General features: G+C 43.9%; 1 protein-coding gene across 1 annotated transcript in view; it reads left to right on the forward strand.

Moving 5' to 3' along the window:
* The window catches only part of SHMT2 (serine hydroxymethyltransferase 2), a 117706-nt gene that overhangs the window by 78018 nt on the left and 19141 nt on the right, over positions 1 to 20547 (forward strand). The window contains exons 7-8 of the mRNA XM_089681166.1: positions 4061 to 4200; positions 11437 to 11602. Of these exons, the coding sequence (XP_089537292.1) occupies positions 4061 to 4200; positions 11437 to 11602 (306 nt within the window). The remainder of the gene's footprint in view (positions 1 to 4060; positions 4201 to 11436; positions 11603 to 20547) is intronic.

Raw genomic sequence — 20547 nt, forward strand, 5'->3', positions numbered from 1 at the left:
CCAAATGAGACAACAGAAGGTGCAGCATCTTGGCTGGGTTAGTCTTTCATTGTCTTGAGACCCTTTGGGTATAAATCATGAACTGGAGGAAAAAAAGAGATATTTAGCTATTTTAAGCAGAGTGTTGCCAGTCTAAGTACAAAAAGTCTCTGGGGTTTTAAGAGGAAAACCAGAGAAGTCTCAACCTGCGAGCTTACAAGACTAAAAACCTCTGAAGAGCGAATTAAGGCTAAATTTATAGCAGACATATGGGAGCGGAATTGATCTTAACTCCGAATTGGTAAATGAGAACATTGGTAGGAAAATTCCTATTAAAGGTCATGGAGCTCTTACATGAAAGAATGTTTAGTAATACAAACGGAGGTCTTGGTTTTTGTATTGAGAGGAACTTTATTAACAATCCAGCTTCACTTTCACATTGTGCTGCTATTGCCTTTAACAAAGACATTAACTTTCAGCAAGAATGGATTTTCTGTCTGAAGTTAAAAGTGGTCCCAGTGCTTAAGACCTCTCCTGATTTTCCCTGTATCCGCATTCAGTATCTGAAAACTGGTTTCTTGGTTGTGACTGGTTAGATGCTTTGTGAACACCATAACATTTGAACATTTTAATGTTTGGACTGCGTCCCCAAAGATTTATCTGTAGCACTAAAATGAATGTACCGTTATTTGCTGGGACATATGTCTGAGAAACCATGTACTGGACTTTGTAAGATAATGCTGACTGGCACCAAAGGAGATCAAATGAATTTCAACTTTGCTACTGTTAACCACTTGCCGACTGCAGATAGCCCAATGACGGCTTCACTGCGGCCAGCCAGTTCTGGGAGGGCGTCATATGACATCCTCCTTGAATGTGCTCTCCTGCGTGCCCCCGGGGGGAGCGCACCCGGCAATCTCCATGATCTCTGTGTCCTACAGACACAGCTGATCATGTGATGTGGTAAAAGGCCAATCACAGTGGCCTTTTACCACGTGATCAGTTATGTCCAATGACACACTGATCACCGGGGAATGCAATTGCTGGTTATCAGCTGCACTTTCCTCATGCTGTCACAGCATGAGGAAAGTACTGACGACAATCGTCAGTTATCAGAGGAGGGATCGGCACCGATCATCAGGGCATTGATGATCAGTGCCCAGCAGTGCCGCCCACCTGTGCCCATCAGTGCAGCCCAGCAGTTCCACCAGTCAGTACCGCCTATCGGTGCCTATCCATGCCACCTATCAGTGCCCATCAGTGCTGCCTATAAGTGCAGCCTTATCAATGCACATCAGTGAAGGAGAAAAATTACCTGTTTTCAAAATTTGATAATAGAAACAAAGAAAAACTTTGTGTGTGCAAATTTTTTGCTCTTTTTTTTTTTTTATGGTGTAAAAAATAAAAACCCAGGGGCGAGTAAATATCACCAAAGAAAGCTCTATTTGTGTTGAAAAAAATGATAAAACTTTCATATGGGTACAATGTTGCATGACTGTGCAATTGTCATTCAGCGTGCGACAGCTGAAAATTGGCCTGGTCAGGAAGGGGGAACAAGTGCCTGGTAGGCAAGTGTTTAAAGGATAAGTTCAGCTTTGGGAACATATTACATGTTCCAACCATTTTTAAGGTGGAACATGTACCATGTTTCCAATCCTGCAGCTGCTGCCCCTCCCCCCTTCCCGTGACATCAGTACGAGGAGAAATTCCCCGTACTAGCTGTCACTTTTTAAAAACAGCGGGCCTTCACCCACACGGCCGCATCATTCATTCACAGTGTTCTGTAAATGAATAGACTACAAGGCCTGATAGCCTTATCGCCTGTCAGCTTGTAGTTCTCAATGAACTACCAAGGCACTTTGAGAACGGGATGTACGGACAAGCAGGTAAATTTGGCAGGTCTGCAGGAGAACTGCATGGCACCAGCGATCTGCTGATTGTTGGTGCAATGCTTTACAGGCTCCTACTACAAAAAATAGTAAATGCACATATTTTTACCTGCAAAATAATATACCATATTTTTCGCTCCATAAGACGCAGTTTTTTTCCCCAAAAAAACTGGGGGTAAATGTCAGTGCATCTTATGTAGTGGCCGGTCCGGTATTTCCGCCGCTGCCGCCACCACCGTGTCAGAATACTGGGCCAGCCGCTCAGCTCTTCTCTGCAGCAGGACCTTACCTGTTCCTCGGTCCAGCGCTGTACAATCTTCCAGCGCCAGCATCTTTAGTGTGGGCAGCTGACTGTGACAGCTAGGTGCCCACTGCGCATGTGCGAAATGTGCTGCGCATTGTGAATGGTCCGGCGTCTTCTGGGACACATGATAGGTCCCAGAAGACACCGGGCCATTCACAAAGCGCAGCACTTTTCGCACATGCGCAGTGAGCACCCGGCTGTCACAGCTGGGTGCCCACACTAAAAAGGGAGGACAACTCCACAGAAGTGGGAGCAGGTACCTGTCAAATTCAGGTGCCCACTCCCCCTCCCTCCCCAAAGGTCCGCAGTCTCATGGTCATCCCCTGTACTGTCTGCAGTCTCTGGTCATCCCTGTACTGTCTGCAGTCTCTGGTCATCTCCTGTACTGTGTCCGCAGTCTCTTGTCATCTCCTGTACTGTGTCCACAGTCTCTTGTCATCTCCTGTACTGTGTCCGCAGTCTCTAGTCATCTCCTGTACTGTGTCCGCAGTCTCTGGTCATCTCCTGTACTGTGTCCGCAGTCTCTGGTCATCCCTGTACTATGTCCGCAGTCTCTGGTCATCCCCTGTACTGTGTCCGCAGTCTCTTGTCATCTCCTGTACTGTGTCCGCAGTCTCTTGTCATCTCCTGTACTGTGTCCGCAGTCTCTGGTCATCTCCTGTACTGTGTCCGCAGTCTCTGGTCATCGCCTGTACTGTGTCCGCAGTCTCTGGTCATCCCCTGTACTGTGTCCGCAGTCTCTGGTCATCCCCTGTACTGTGTCCGCAGTCTCTGGTCATCTCCTGTACTGTGTCCGCAGTCTCTGGTCATCTCCTGTACTGTGTCCGCAGTCTCTGGTCATCTCCTGTACTGTGTCCGCAGTCTCTGGTCATCTCCTGTACTGTGTCCGCAGTCTCTGGTCATCTCCTGTACTGTGTCCGCAGTCTCTGGTCATCCCTGTACTATGTCCGCAGTCTCTGGTCATCCCCTGTACTGTGTCCGCAGTCTCTTGTCATCTCCTGTACTGTGTCCGCAGTCTCTGGTCATCTCCTGTACTGTGTCCGCAGTCTCTGGTCATCTCCTGTACTGTGTCCGCAGTCTCTGGTCATCCCCTGTACTGTGTCCGCAGTCTCTGGTCATCCCCTGTACTGTGTCCGCAGTCTCTGGTCATCTCCTGTACTGTGTCCGCAGTCTCTGGTCATCTCCTGTACTGTGTCCGCAGTCTCTGGTCATCTCCTGTACTGTGTCCGCAGTCTCTGGTCATCTCCTGTACTGTGTCCGCAGTCTCTGGTCATCTCCTGTACTGTGTCCGCAGTCTCTGGTCATCTCCTGCACTGTGTCCGCAGTCTCTGGTCATTTCCTGTACTGTGTCCGCAGTCTCTGGTCATTTCCTGTACTGTGTCCGCAGTCTCTGGTCATTTCCTGTACTGTGTCTGCAGTCCCTGGTCATTTCCTGTAACAAGTCTGCAGTCCATTGGTTCAGAATATTTTTTTTTTGTTCTACTCCTCTAGAACCTAGGTGCGTCTTATGGAGCGAAAAATATGGTATTTTTTAAAAAAAAATTTGTAGAAAGGTGAACTTATCCTTTAAATGCTTGAGCTTTCAGCCACTAGTTTGCTGTTAACACTGTTTTGAGCATAGAAAATGGTAAAGTTTTCAAACTCTGAAATTGTCAGGAAAACTTTGGAAATAGCTGAGGAGTGGATTGGGCACTAAAGACAGAGTGACATGCCATGAAATAAAGAATGTGGATGGGTAGGGTTCACTATGTTTAAAGGCAACAAAGACCTTCTGGTGGGGCACAGCCGTTTGACCTTGGGGTATGTATTGTATATCTAGTAGCATTCTGATTTGGAAAACTACTGTAGAGTACTGACTATGTTGATGAGCTGTCCTCCCTTTCTGCAGGTGTGTGACGAGGTGAAGGCTTACCTTCTTGCTGACATGGCCCACATTAGTGGGCTGGTAGCAGCTAGTGTCATCCCGTCACCTTTTGATCATGCTGATGTGGTCACGACGACGACGCACAAGACTCTCCGTGGGGCCAGGTAAATCTTAGTGCACTTTTAAGTGCTTGAAAATATTTTCACAGTGCTGTGTAACATTGTGCTCACTTTTTTCACTAGCAATGCAAGTCTCATATTTCTGCTCTATAATGCATATTATGTGTCCTGTAGTATGCAGTTTTGATGGGCAACTCCTTTGCAGAGGGAGATTTTGATTTCTTTTGTCCTTGTAAATTTATTTAACAATTTTTTTTTTTTTTTTTTAGATTTGTTCAGACTTTTAATTACTTTTTTAGCTTACACGTCACCCCATGGTTATAAAAACTGTAAAAATTTTTTTTTTTTTTGTGCACAGTGATTTTCCGAATGCAAATCTTTTGGAAAAAATACACTTTTTGGAATTTGAATGCACAAAACACAATATATTGCCAAGTAGTCTGATAATATAATAAAGATGATGTTACACCAAATAAATGGATACCAAACATGGCATGGTTTAAAAGTGCGCACGCCCGTGCAACGGCAACAAATTACATACATTTGTAATATCCATAGGTGACGATTTAAAAGCCGTCACAGTTCACCACTTTAGATTTACACAGGAGGTTTAGTGCTCGAATTACTGCCCTCGATTTGTCATTTGCGGTGATACCTCACATGCCTGGTGCAGTCTCTGTTTACATACCGTCGTGGGACCTTCGCTTACGTTTGCCTCTGGGCGCGAGCATGGGGGTAATTTTTTTTTGTTATTTGTTTTACATTATTTTTACACTGCACCTTTTTTTTTTAATCACTTTTATTATCACAGGGAATGTAATGCACGTACACACAGAAATAGAAAGCGACGTAAGATTACATTGTTTTGGCCAGAGATGCCGCTCTCCTGCACTTCGTTGCCGTGTGGCAAGTAGTTAAAGCAAAAAAAAAAAATTAAAACAAGTCTCTTAATTTTTTTTTTTAATTATTTTTCTTTTTTACAATTTAAAAAAAAAAAAAACTTGTATCGAAGTTCTGCAATGTTACCATAGTAACATTGTACTACTCTGGGAGGGTGATCAGGGATTTTTTTTTTTGTTTTGTACACTTTGCATTGCAGGAGTAATGAAAATCATTGCTTGCTTTGAACTGTCATGAATGTGTTACGTTCATGTCAGTTCAATATAATAGTGATCTGTGATTGGCTCCAGCTGGTCACCATGGTACAGGGTGTTGTGATTGGCCCCATGTGTCAAGTGAGAGCTGTGGACCAATCTAATCCTTGGAATTTTTTAAATGTAGAGAGTAGCGGTGGTAGGTGAAGAGGGAGCAAAGAAGAAAGACTATTTCCTTGATCATAAAATAACTCAGACTATAGAAAATGGTGAAACCTAATTTTGGCTGTGACAACTTTCTGTAATTATCTGCTGACTTAGAGAGACCCTTGGACACATCATAAAAGTGGTTGGCAGTGAGAAGATGGAGTGAGGGCCCACCTCTGAAAAGATTGTCTGGACCCACCAGTGTGCAGCCATAGGAAGATAGCTAGGGAGGTGACCAGGTACTGGTGAGGAATGCCAGTATTATAAAATAGAGCTATTCATGTATGCGGTTTCCCCTGTGTTTTTGAATAGTAAATAAAAAACTAAAAGGGACGGTTTGAGTGACATTATGTATACTATATTTATACATCTTAAATGTATGCAGTGTAGTATGTATAGCATATCAGTCTCATTTTTGTCAAATGTGACTTCAATTAAATTGGACACTGTATAGTTTAAAAGCCCCGAACACAGGTATTCTATGCTATCATCCGTTCCAATTTATTAAATGTAAATCTTGGTTACATATTATTATTTCCTTGTCAGTGTGTGCCAACTGCAGATTCTAAGCATCTGTATTTTGCCTTGAGCGGTGAGGGAGTCGGCAGCTACCCTTGTGATAAGAATCCTCAGCGAGTGGTGAGAGCTCTGCCAGCATTTCTTCATGCCGTTCTCTACACCTTCCAATCAAAGTAATTAACAAACAGGTCTCAGCACACGTATGCCTCTTCCCTTGCCTCCCCTGGTTTTTTCTGATCTCTAGAGATTTTTTTCCTTTTTTTGCACCTCTCTTGCTTCCGTTGGTTGGTTTCACACCCTGGAGTAGAGCGTGAAGCTGGAAACTGTGAAACTGAGCAGCAGGGATCCTCATCCTTTCTCACTGGGCTTCATTCACCCTTTCTCAGCACTTTGCCAAGATCTCTGCAACATGAAAAACCTCTTCTTACAATGTATTGCTGCCCATATACGTTATAGCAATTTGGGTAACTTGTATGGATAGTGACAAATGTAAAGGGATTGTAGGTTTTCAACACATGGGTCTTTTTATACATTTCTTTTTATTTATAGATAAAGTGGCTTCTTTTGACATATTTTCTTGAAATTGAATTCTAGACACAAACCCTTGAATGTACAGTTAAATGTACATATGTTTATTAATTTACTTTTCAAAGTATATGTAATTCAGCTCAGCCACCTTGTGATTCCCACAATTCTGCCTCACTGCACATACAGGAACATTTCTCATTCTCTCATTTTTCTTCAGCTTTATGGCTTTCTAGGTCTCATCCCTTTTAATTGTCCATTGCGCAGGCTGGAAGCAGAGGGAGAGGAATTTGGGGGAGATTCACAAGGAGTGGACTATGGCTGGTGTGAGCACTTCAAGAGCTACCACACACAGACATATCCAGGACATGGGCTACAATTGTCGCTTTCTTTGTTTCAAGCCACTCCTGAGACAACATCAGAAGTGACTTAAATGGGCTAAGGAGAAAAAGGACTGGACTGTTGTTCACTGGTCCAAAGTCCTCTTTTCCAATAAAAGTAAATTTTGCATTTAATTTAGAAAGCAAGGTCCCAGAGTCTGGAGGAAGATTGAAGAGGTACAGAATCCAAATTTCTTGAGGTCCAGTTTGAAGTTTCCACAGTCAGTGATGATTTGGGGGGCCATGTCATCTGCTGGTGTTGGTCTACTGTGTTCACCTATAGGTGAATGGATACTGGCCGACCAATCAGAGAATAAGTCCTCCGCTGTATAACCGCTCCTACACAGGAAGTATTTCCGCCAGTGTCTGTAAGGTGGATGGTCACTAAAGTGTTGCATGTGTTCTAGGAGCATGAAGGTCTAGAATGGTTCCATCAGAGAATCAGGGACTTTAATCAGATCCATTTGGAAGGCTGTTGGCCAAAATGGATGGTACATGAGCCTTGCTGGATAAGGAGAAGAATCCTCGGGGGTTGTGCCTGTAATGCAACCTTACAGCGCTGGACCCTGCGTAATGGAACCCAGTGCAGTATAATACTGACCAAGGTGCTTTCCGGCAGGGTGCTGTACAGGTCCAAGTCAGTGGCCCCACATTATGGGGACCGAGTCCTTGAAGGTTAGCATTACCAAGCCCACTATAATTGGTGAAGGTTGGACTTCAGGGTCCTGCGGTGGGAATGGTAAGTTAACATTTGCAGCATTTCTTTGAAAAACCTGACCATTTGCCCTCAGTGGCCTCCAGGAGAATGATCAGTGTGCTTTTGGTCTGACCAGGCCATGCTGTGTATGTCTCTAAAGGAGTATTGGGCTGCAGTTTATTCCTCCAGCCACTAGAGGTCATGAGGCTGCTCTCTAGACTATACTGGTGCAGTGGAGACAGGAAGTAGTTAGGTGGCCATCTTAGCTTTTGTTTGTAGTCCCTTGTGGCTGGAGATTTGTGATGCTCTTGAAAGATTGCAGAGACACGGAGCAGATCTCTGTGACTGGGTCTGTGATTGCCTAGCACCGCAACCCTGTTTTGCCATACAGTGAACTGGAAACTCTCAGCTGTCAGTGACAGAGCATATTTTTGGGATTCTACCCAGGACAAGATAGTCAGCGGGACATCTGTCAGATTTTTGGGACCCTTCCGGGCATTTTGTGACTGTTGGCAACTGTGAAAGGTGTTTAATTGATTTTATTCAAGCCTTGGTATATGGCATTATGGTATATGGTTTTAAGATACAGTCCTATGATGTGTGTTGGTGGGTCAAAAGCAAGAATTCAATCCCAACACACTGCATAATCCAATATGGGTTGGTGTAGCTCATCCATGAATACATTTGATTGGGCACTTAGGAAGTAAACACACAAGTATGTAGGTTTGTGACCCATTTTCCTTATACAAAGAAGAAATGGACTGGCTTGTTTCTGTTCTTTTCCATATGAAAATTGGCAAATATGGATACCCATAAAGAGACACCGTGACAATGTCTGTGCAATGCTTCCTTCACCTAATATTCTAACCACTCCAGTGCTGTGTCATAGCCACTATTAAAATACTTGGTTTTAGTACTGAAAAGAAGTGGTGACGTCATCCTATGCATCATGGAACTGTGCCGATAGGCCCCAGCACTGCATTTTAGGACAAAGTCATTCTCCGCCATTCTTAAAAGCACTGAGTGTTTTGCTGAGGTAGCTAGAGAAAAAGGAGTGGTGGGGTAGAGCTGGAAAGGTATGAAATTGTTGGATGGTGAGCATTACACAGATCCTGTCACTTTGCCCCAAATGGGCAATGTAGCTGTGTCTTTATAAATTGTGAAAGGCACAGTCAGATGCATTAGACAACATTGGATAAACCCCTGGAAACTCTCTTCAGGGAAGTCTATCCCACCTCCACCTTAAAACTGAACTTTTACTTTCCCCATTAGCTCATCCCTCGTAGTTATTACATTTTTGTACCACTTGTCCCTCTCTTAGATAAGCTGGATGCTACTAACCCTCTTGTATTGTAACGGTACTGTCTGTCAATATATTTGAAAGCACTGCGCAAAACTATTGCTATTATATACATTTTCTATAATAATAATGGGCTGGTAAATATGGGAATCTGGTCTTTCTCGAAGAAATGTGATAGGCCTTATGTTTTTTTTCAGCTCAACCAAGAGCATGAAGCCTTTTTCTGGGAAATTCAAGTCTTTCGATTTGAGTAAAAAAGAAGACCACTGTATATTTTATTGATAATCAGGCATTTTTCTTGACCTCTAAGAAAATTGCCCGGGAAAGTGGGAAAGCATAAGAGAATTTAAAAAAAAAATGCAGTCTCATTTTTAACTACTTGCCCTCCACAGGATTTACCCCCCTTCCTGACTAGGCCATTTTTTGCCATACGGCGCTGCATTATTTTAACTGACAATTGCGTGGTCATGCAGCACTGCACCCAAATTAAATGTATGTCCTTTTTCCCCTCACAAATAGAGCTTTCTTTCAGTGGTATTTGATCAACTGTGTGTTTTTTTGCGCTATAAACAAAAAAAGACCGACAATTTTGATAAAAAAAATATTTTTGGCTTTTTGCTATAAAACATCCAGTAAAACATTTACAAAATGAAATTTCGTCATAAATTTAGGCCAAAATGTATTCTGCTACATCTTTGCTGGAAAAAAAAAAAAATCCCAATACATGGAAATTAATTGGTTTACGTGAAACTTATAGTGTCTCCAAATGATGGTGTGTATATATACTGGAATTTTTTTCTTTCTATACTAGTAATGGCGGTGATCAGCGACTTATTGCGAGACTGCGGTGGGCATTCTGACACTGGGGGGAACTGACAAACTGCCACTGACATTCCAATGGCACTAATACAGTGATCAGTGCTAATAAAAAGCACTGGCACTGTAGCAATGACACTGGGCAGGAAGGGATTAACATCTGGTGCGATCAAAGGGTTAACTGTGGGCTATTTTACTATGCTGTGCTGTGTGTGTTTTACTAGGGAAACATACTGCTGTGTATTTCTATGCTGTGGAGAGAAATACACAGCAGCATGTTACTATTGGCAGGAGAGAGACTTGTTTTGTTGTGTTAGTGATACTTGGTGATCGCCGGGTACCGGCGGGGAATCTCTGGCCAGGACCCAGTTATTGACATCTGTAGCTGCCAATGGCTGCGTGGGTAGGGTGGCGCCCATGCTCGGCCCTACCCAAAATTGCAAGATCGTGTGTGTGTGTATATATGTGTGTGTGTGTGTGTGTGTGTGTGTGTGATTTTGTGCAGCCCTGCCGCCCTGTAGCAGTAGTTCTGCTATAGGGCGGTTGGGAAGAGGACTTAACAAATAATTTAAGGCTCAGTTAACCTTTTAAATAAAATTAACTGTGCAGTCCAGGGGCCTTAGTGGGTTAAAGCACCCTGCGCTGCTTCCTTTCAATGCTGTACCTGTAAGTCATGAGTAGCAGCCCCAAAGCCTGACCGAAAGACTTCCAGCATAAGTGTTCAGCCCTGTCCTGCCTAGAAGATGCACCATATGTGGAGCTCTTGCCCCCAGCATCACAGGAGCAAGAGCTTTTTCCCAATCAAAACTAGTTTGTGTGCACTCTCTGACCTTATAGCATATACAGCAGCTGACCATTTTTAGCATGAAACATGTTTAAGGATCTCGGTCTTTCTCAGTGTATCTTGGGTTTTTTTTGTTTGGTTGTTTTTTGTTTTTTTTCACATAACAGAGTATCATTAAAGTACTGGAAGTGCAGCCATTCATTATTTTAACCCTCTACCTCTGTGTTGAGCTGGACATGCACCCAGGAGTAGTGCAGGCAAGGGTGGACCAACCTGGAACTTCCCCAAGATAAAAGGAAGAAAGCACATTTACCAGGGAGAGATGTACAAAGCAACTGAATCATTCACTTCATTAGAGTTGGCATTTAAGTAAAAAGACAAAAAGTACTTTTAAGATTTCCCTTGTGTCATATATGCTGGAATCCTTTTCATTATTCATGGGCACTGACAGAGGTATAAGCTAACCACTGTGTCCTGACTGACAACACCTAGATCCAGGACTGTCATCCTCTCTTGCCCCGCTCCTCACAGAGGTCATCTCCTGCATCACCTTCTTCTTTCTTTATGTCACAGAGATCCAGCTCTCTCTCTCTCCTTGCTGCCTACATCTTCACATGCTCAGACAGAGCTCCGTCATTGTGAATGTTTAAATTCTGTTTTATACATGGAGGATCGTGATGCCTCCTGGAATATTGACATCACGCATCCCAGAAGGTATTACATTTTCTTTATGTGAATAAGATATGTGATGTTGGTATCCCAGAAGGCTGCAGGATTAAAGGATTACAATAAATGTCACTCTTGCCTAGACTGGTGAGGGTGCCCCAGTAAGGGCAGCAGTAAAAAAGCAAAACAAAAAGGTAAAAAAAAATTAAAAATGGTCAGCTTTTGTTAAAAGGGGAGGGTGAAGGATTACAATGGTCCACTATAAGCAAATTTTTTTTGTGTTTTAAAAACAGATCTGGACTTATATTTTACCGAAAAGGTGTCAAGTCTGTGGATAAGAAAACTGGAAAAGATATCCTTTACAACTTTGAAGACAAAATCAACTTTTCAGTTTTCCCTTCAATCCAGGGAGGGCCGCACAATCATGCAATTGCAGCTGTCGCTGTAGCTTTAAAACAGGTAAGGCAAAATACTCTAAATGTCTTGTAATCCTGAACTGTATGTGGTGTCTGTTGTGCTTATCATTTTTCAGAACTGATATTAAAAACTGTGTTAGGTTGCCTGCAATCGCAAAAATACCAAATTCACATTCTGTGGCGCACAGCCTTTAAAAATACATATTAGTCAGTCTTGAACTACACACAGTGATGATGCCCAGTTGTAGCATCAGTCTGCCTTTCAAGGGATGCAAAACCTATACACCATATACTACTCCAAACCAGTGATCCACAGTCGGGAGCTTATGAGTCACGAGTAACTCTAATTGTCATGCAATGACCAGCATTAGATTCAGGATTTCTTTGACCAGATAGTTTTGCACACCTGAAAATCTGACATGGCAAAATCAATCACATTTTTGTTGTTATGGCCCCTTTTACGCAGGCGTTCCATTTTTTTTCATCGGTTCAGTCATGTTTTTTCCAAGAAAAAACGGTTCAGTTTTTTACCAGTTCACGTCAGATTTTTATTTGATTTCTGTTAGTTTACATCCGATTTCATTAGTTTACATTTTTCAACATTGGTTCACATCTGTTTTTCATCATCAGTTCACATCTGTTTTTCATCATCAGGCCACATGTGTTTTTCATCATCAGTTCACATCTGTTTTTCATCAGCAGGTCACTCTGTTTTTCATCATCAGTTCACATCTGTTTTTCATCATCAGTTCACATCTGTTTTTCATCAGCAGGTCACATCTGTTTTTCATCAGCAGGTCACATCTGTTTTTCATCAGCAGGTCACATCTGTTTTTCATCAGCAGGTCACATCTGTTTTTCATCAGCAGGTCACTCTGTTTTTCATCAGCAGGTCACTCTGTTTTTCATCAGCAGGTCACTCTGTTTTTCATCAGCAGGTCACTCTGTTTTTCATCAGCAGGTCACTCTGTTTTTCATCAGCAGGTCACATCTGTTTTTCGTCCGTTTACATCTGTCTTTCGTCTGTTTACATCCGGGTTTTTGCCCATTTTTTTTTTTTTACGTAAGAAAAATAGGGCTTTCTTCCATTCAAAAGAAAACAGATGCAGACATTAACGGATGTAAACAGATGATCATCAGTGAATCACCAGGTCCCGGCTGGTAATTACTCTCTGGTGCCTGGTGATTTCTGAGGATCTCCGACGGGGAGGAGACCTGTTTTGTTTACTTACAGTCCTCCTCCCTGTCAGCTCAGGCACACTGCTGTGGATGGCTGTGTATAGCACAGCTATCCACAGCAGTGTGATTACAGTGAAGCACACACACCCCGCCCCCTAATAAAACACTCCCTGCACACAGTTACCCCTTTGATCGCCCCTCATGTTAACCCCTTTTTCCCCAGTGCCATTAGTACAGTGTCAGTGCACTGTATTCCCCCCAGTGTCAGAATGTCCGCTGCAGTCCCGCTATAAGCCGTTGATCGCCGCCATTACTAGTAAAAATGAAAAAAAAAAAAAATAGCAGTATATGTACCGCCATTTGCATACGTTATAACTTTCTCTTAAACCAATTAATTTCCACGTATTGGGATTTTTTTTTTTTTAGCAAAGACATGTAGCAGAATGCATTTTGGGGTAAACTTATGATGAACTTTGATTTTTTTTCTTAAATTTTTTTTACTGGACCTGTTTAATAGCAAAATGTAAAAAATTGTTTTTTTCCTCAAAATTGTCGGTCTTTTTTCTATAGCGCTAAAAAATATACAAGCGATCAAATACACCAAAAAAAAGCTCAATTCGTGGGGGTGAAAAAAGAACATAAATTTAATTTGGGTGCAGCGTTGTATGACCGCGCAATTGTCAGTTAAAGTAAGCGCCGTAACGCAAAAAATGGCCTGGTCAGGAAGGGGGGTAAATCCTCAAGAGGGCAAGTGGTTAAGCTTTGACAATAAAACCTGGAAGTTGATTTGATTTCTATGCGGATCTGCATCAGATTTTGCACGCTCCAGTTTTTAATGACACCCCCCCCCAAATCATGTACCTACTTTATTTCATAGGAATTATAGAGAACACAAACCTCTCTTCATCTCCACCCTCTCCTCATCTCCTTGACCCCTCTTTGTACACAGGCAGAGTGCACTGGATGTTATTAGATCGCAAGATTTCTGTAATATCAACAGGTATTGTTTGCACTTAACAAATATAACAAAACCTTTATTAGAAAAATGACAAACCTGTCATACCTACCTGCTCTGTGCAATGATTTTGCACCAAGCAGCCCGATCTTCCTCTTTTTGGGTCCCCGCCGGTGCTCCTGGCTCCACTGACCCCCCCAATAAGCCTATAGCAAGCCTCTTGCTCTGAGGGCACTGGTGCATGCTGCTCACTCCTGGGCCAGGTCTGTGTGCCAGGTCTCACTTGCCAATGGCTCTTGCTGCTGTATCTGAGCCAATGAAGAGTGATAGAGCTGAGAGAGCCTCAGCTCTCATGCACATTGCTGGATCAAGTTTGGATTCAGGTATTTATTGGGGGGGTGTGGGGGAAGCTGCTCGCAGAAGGTTTTTAAACCTTACTGCATAGAATGCAGTACGGTAAAAAACCACCTGCTTTTAAAACCACTAAGTGTAGGAATTAGGTTCATGGTCAGTCTTACACGAAAGTTAAGAGGAAATGACTGATAACTTGTTCAAAATAACAATGTTCTAATGTGCAGTAAAATTTACTGGTGCCTATAACTTCTGGTGCAGTGCTTTAGGAAGCTGAAAACAAACATACCACCTCTAGATGATACTTGTAGACGTAGATCTTATCTGTCATTGCATTTTTTTGTGACTAGTATTATGGCCAATATTTTATGACACACAAGCCTTGAATAAACACAGGGCCGAGAACACTTAATGACATGGAATAAATTCCTTTTTGTTAAGCCTTCAATTTGACACAAAGTATCTGCAAGCAGGCATGCCTGCTTTCAATTTGGCTGCCCAGCCTCAGCAGTGAACAGCTGAATCTGTTTGTTCTGTGAATGAACATGGGCAGTGGTTGGGTGGGTAAACTATAACTTGGCTTCTGTGTTTGAATGAACAAGAGACTTGGTTCTTACAGACCACCTTGTGTTCTGTGCAAAGAATACCAGATGTTTTATGAATAGACAAGGGGAGAAGAAAGGGAGGGTCGGTGATGGAACTCCTTCACTTTATCTGAGCAAAGCTCTCCTAAGGAGTGCACCAAGTAGAATGCTGGCTGTAGTACCAGACTGGTAGAAATGAATGAAATATACAATAAACAGGATGGCGCAGAGAATGTCATACATTTAAGAAGAGGTAACTTATTTTCTCAAACCGTCTTCCAGGACAGTCCCTTAAGACGTAGAGCTCCTTTGTCTGCGAGAGGACACGCGTAAGCCCAGAACCTTAAAAGACAGACTTCCAGGTCTCCCTCTTCAGTTTTTCAGTGTTTCCTCCGGAAGGACAGATGTACGTTCAAAGGAACCTGTATTGGATCCCTCCATGTCTGTACCTTCCAGTCCTCAGAGAAGGAGAACCGCTGAAGATTTCCAGTGGTGCTGGCCCAGCCCACCCCCTGTCTCCTCGGTGCGGCGAGCCCCCCGGAGAGGTTCCTGGGGGCTGAGTCCGCTTCCTTGACCAAGCGGGCAGGCAGTCGCGACTTCCAGGAGGCAGAGCAGCTGCACTCCAAGCTGGTACACCGGAAGTTCCGATCTTGGTGACGTCATAGGCGGGCGCCCAGACATTCATGGTTCCGGTCTCCATAGTGGCGCAGGCAACAGAGACCCAGCAGAGGCTGTGGCGACCACACCACAAGGGACATGATGGAAGGTGTTGGCACCCCCAGCAGGCGGACCCTGGTTCCTCAGGCACTGGCTCTTCACAGGTAGGCTTGGGGCTTTGACTTCCTTTTTCTCCCCCAGCACAGTAGTGCTTGAATGAGGAGCAGAGGCTGATTATCTTCTGTGTTGTGTTTTCTGCTTGTTGTAGGTTAAAACCCAGGACAAGACAGAATCAGGCCCCGAAAAGGAAGTGTGCAGTGTGTGCGACAGAATTGGGTTCAGCTTCGGAAAAGCCCTTATGCAGCAATTGTGTGGATAGGCTAATTAAGGATGAATCATTTACAGCCTGCCATAGGGTTCTCACCTCCATTAAGGATGACATGACAACTACATTTCAGTCATTAGATCCCTGCTGGATAGAATGCAGACACCGTTGGGGCCTTGGACCCAGTCGGCGGGTACAGCGTTATCGGAATCATTGAGAAAGGAGGAGGACCCGGAAGAGGATCCTAGGTCCCTTGCTTCCTCATAGGCAGGTTCGGGCTCAGAGCAAGATGACGGTGAAGCTTACTCCAGAGGTTCCAGGTACAAATTGACCCTTGGTGATGTAGATGACCTCTTTAAGGCTATCTATGAAACCTTAGACATCGAGGAAGAGGATATATGTCTGTCTAAGCATGACCTCATGTATCAGGGTCTACATGCTAAAAAGACTATAGTCTTTCCAGTCCATAGTTCGCTGGTTGATACCATTAAGCTGGAGTGGGAAAACCCTGAAAGGAAGCCCTTTTTTTCTGAGATTTCCTGTTGAGGAAGTTGGATCCTACCCATGGAACAAAGTTAGACACCCCCTTATCTAAAGTTTCTAAAAAGATGGACAGCATTTGACGATATGGGGGCCCTAAAGGATCCTATAGATAAGAGGAGAAATCTTACTCCGGAGGGCCTGTGATTGCACCTCTATGAAGTTTAAACAGGCTTTATCAGCCACCTGTTTCGCCAGAAATCTGGAATGTTGGCTTACCCAGTTACAGATGCATCTCTTGGCAGGGACTTCCAGGCAGCAAATTATAAAATCCTTTCCTTTGCTGTTTAAAGCGGTAGGTTTCCTTACAGATGCCTCAGCTGAATCAGTTAAACTAGCTGCAAGAATTTTTGCCCTGGTGAATTCAGCTAGAAGGGCATTATGGTTAAAAACCTGGACAGGAGACTCTGCGTCCAAGCTGCGCCTTTGTGCCTTGCCCTTTGCAGGCAATAACCTTTTTAGTCCAGGTCTTGAGGAGGCTCTGGAGTATACGGCTAATTATAAGAGGGCATTTCCAGAGAGTAAATAGAGATCTTACTCCAGGAGGGAGTCAAACGCAGGTGCAGCAAAGTAAGGATGTTCAGCCGAAGAAACATTGGACAGGGCACAAGAACAAGGGTAAGGGAGGATCTTAATCAATCCACCTCAGGGCCCCGCCAAGTCTCAATGACTCAAGCGTTCCAGTGGGAGGGATACTGGGGACCTTTCTCCCTCAGTGGGCTTCAATCTCCGCAAACCCGTACATTCTGGACTTGATAGGAAAAGGGCACAGGTTGGAGTTAGACTCCAGTCCCCCACCAGATATCTGGTAACCAACCTTCCCCAGGATCGGGAGAAGGCTCTGTGTGGCCTAATTGGAAACCTGGTAGCTCAACGGCTCCTTACTCGAGTTCCCCAGAACGAGCAGGGGAAAGGATATGTTTTTGGAGTGAAAAAGTCCTCAGACAAGTTTTGCCTTTATCTTAAACCTGCGCCCTCTCACTCAGTCACTAAGGTGCAAACACTTGAGGATGGAATCGATCTTCTCTGTAAAAAAAACATCCTTTACCCAGATTGTTTCATGGCTACGCTGGATCTGAGGGATGTATATCTTCACATCCCCATTCAACATGCATTTCAGAAATACCTAAGAATAGCGGTAAGGATGGGTGCAGAGATCCACAACTAGCCGTGTCAGGCTCTACCTTTCGGTCTGGCCTCAGCACCGAGAATTTTTATGAAAGTGCTTGCGGAGGCCTTTGCTCCTCTAAGAATGAGGTCTATTATGATCATTCCTTATCTGGATGATCTCCTCTTCATGGCCAGATCTCACCAACAGTTGACAGAGGATCTGCGGGTTGCTTAGGACTTCCTTCAGAGTCTGGGGTGGCTCATAAACAGGGACAAGTCATTTTTAGCTCTCTCCCAGAGAGTTACTTATTTGGGGTACAAGATTTCCTCGGTAGAGAGAGATCTTCCTTCCACGGGAAAAAATTCTCAGCATAGATCAGGTGCTGGCAGAACTGCAGACCAATTTGTCCATGACAGTAAGGGATATCATGACGGCAGTGGGTCTCATGACCTCATGTTTCCCAGCTGTCCCCTTGGCAAGATTCCACCAGCAGCCACTGCAGTCTTTTCTTCTTAGGGATTGGAATGGGGATAGATCTGCTCTGGATCTTGCAGTCTGGCTCCCACCCAGGATCAAGAGATCCCTTTGGTGGTGGCGGAAGCAGTATAATCTAGCCAAGTAATGGCTATGGAAATGGATTGGAATGCACCTTATCCAGTTATCATTACAACCAATGCCAACAACTTTGGTTGGGGAGCCTATGTAGGCAACAGAAAGGCCCAGGGGTTGTGGTCCTTGGTGGAAGCTCGTAGATCCTCGAATCAAAGAGAGCTAGCAGTCCAGCTAGTGTTGGATACCTTTCAAGTAGATCTAATAGGCTATCACCTGCAGATCCGTTCAGACAATATGGCTATGGTGGCATACATCAACAAACGGGGGTACAAAAAGCCCTCCTCTTCAAGCAATCACGGACAGCATTCTGTCTTGAGCCAAGCAAAACTTGTGTTCGATATCTGCCATCCATTTGAAAGGAGTGCAGAATTCCCTAGCAGACTTCTAAGTTGGCATCCAGTCAAGCACGACGAATGGTCTCTCAACCAGGAGGTGTTTGCAACCATCACTTTGAGGTGGGACATGCCGGAGGCCGATCTCTTTGCTTCCCAGGAAAACAGGAAACTCAGACGGTTCTTCTCCCTAAATCCGCAAGATCAGGCTTTGGGTGTAGATGCCTTCACAAACACGTGGGCGTTCAATCTCTGTTATGAGTTTCCTTAAATGAGGCTGATCCCATCAGTCCTGCAGAAATTTCTGTTGGAAAGGACAAACCTCATTCTGGTGGCCCCGTTTTGGCTGAAGAAACCATGGTTTTCTCTGCTGTGGAAGTCACCAAAGATCCATTATCTCCTGTGCTCAAGGACTCAGATCAAACAGGCGTTAGTGACAAGCAGCGTGTTGTGTGTTCATCCACTGGTGATCAGAGGTTGTGCAGCTCTATCATGAAGCTGGGGAAGCTTAATAAAACTGTAGAGGAAGATGAAAGAAAGAGCCATCTTTCATCTTCCTCTACAGTTTCTCTGCTGTGGAGCCTGGCTTCGGTTCCTCCGTTCCCTTTCCCAGAGAGGGAAGATCTGGTCTCTCAGGGTCCGGTGCTGCACTCTCAGATGAGATCCTTGAGGTTGGTAGCGTGGCTACTGAAAAGCAACTCCTGAAAGCTCAAGAGTTTTTTCTGACAGAGCAGTAAGGACTTTGGCGAACTTCCCCAAACCAGTTACCAGAGCTATTTATACTAAGGTCTGGAGCCCTCCGAATTTCCCAGTGGTGTTAGATTTCTTCTAGGATGGAGCAGATCAGGGCCTTTCGGTTAACACTTTAAAGCTGCAGGCCTCGGCCCTTAGTATTTTCCTTCAGGTTCCTCTCCAGCAAGATCCCCTTATAGCTGATTTTTCCAGGGCTCTTTCCAAGTCCAGGCTTGCGGCGGTCAGGTCCTGTCCAATTTGGGATCTGTCTTTGGTCCTAAAAAACTTGGTACTTTGTCCCTTTGAACCTCTGGAGAAATCTTCATTTTTGGTAGCAATCTGTATTTTTGGTAGCAATCACATTGGCCCGTAGGGGGAGTGAATTGCAGGATAGAATTGTGCTCAAAACAGATCTTGGGTTTCTTCCCAAAGTTTCCTCCTCCTTTCATAGGTCTCAAGATACAATATCTTGCCGACCTTCTATTCTGCTTATTCTTAAGTTTATTAGATGTTAGAAGGAGCCTTTTGGCCTATCTTGGTAGATGCAGAGAGTTCAGAAATTCAGATTCTTTGTTCTTTTTGTGGGAGCACGGAAGGGTTCCAAGGCTTCAAAGTCCACCATAGCTAGATGGATTATTATGGCTAACGCGGAATTGTATAATTAGAAGTTTCACCTCCGTTTGTTAATACACACTCAACCAGATCCTTGTCAGCATCCTGGGCAGAGAGAGCCCGTTCCTTGCCAGAACAAATCTGTAAGGCTGCCCCTGGTCCAGCTTTTCTACCTTTGCGAGGCATTATCACCTGGATCTGCTTTCTAGTGAAGATCAGGCATTTGAGCGCAAAGTCCTACAGGCAGTAGCCCCGCCCTAGTGGGTAAGTTCTTGATTTTTGTCTCAAAGGGCTGTCCTGGAAGACGTTTTGAGAAAACCAGAGTTAGGCTTACCTGTAACTCCTTTTCTATAAGTCTTCCAGGACAACCGGGATTTTCCACCCTGATTCTTGTACGGTAATGTATTTTTATGCATAAATGGTAATGTCTTTTAGTGCCTTCCTGTGGTTCTTGAGTAAAACCGAAGAGGGAAACCTGGAGGTCTGCCTTTTAAGGTTCTGAGCTTACCTGTTTCCTGTCTCCATGGGAGGAGCTTTACGTCTCAAGGGGCTGTCCTGGAAGACTTCTAGAAAAAGAGTTACTGGTAAGCCAAACTCTGGTTTTTCCCTTTTGAATTTGTAAATTTGCCCATGTTTGGAATTTGAAGACTCCAAAACCATAACAATAATAGAGTATTATAATGGTGCAGAGAGTAGCGATGATGGGAAAGATGTCATAACTCATAAAAGCCAATCAGGTTCCACTGCACTGAGATTGGGTTAAAAAAAAGGAGTCAATTGTAATTGAAAAGAAGTAAATTCTAATTGATTGGTATAGCCAAAAGCACATTTGCTTCTAAATCTTTAGGAATCACTTTAAAAGTTTGTGCCTGTGCTGACAAGCCTTTGTTTGCTTGAAGCCGGTTTTGCATCTGATTATAAGTCCATGGTAATGCAAAACCTGCTTGAAGCAAGTCAAATGCAGGTCACAAGGAGGTAATCTGCAGGTCTAATAAGTG

The sequence above is a fragment of the Staurois parvus genome, unplaced genomic scaffold (genome assembly GCF_062004578.1).
Source record: "Staurois parvus isolate SC_StPar_1 unplaced genomic scaffold, SC_StPar_1.0 ptg000017l, whole genome shotgun sequence".
Classification (NCBI taxonomy): domain Eukaryota; kingdom Metazoa; phylum Chordata; class Amphibia; order Anura; family Ranidae; genus Staurois; species Staurois parvus.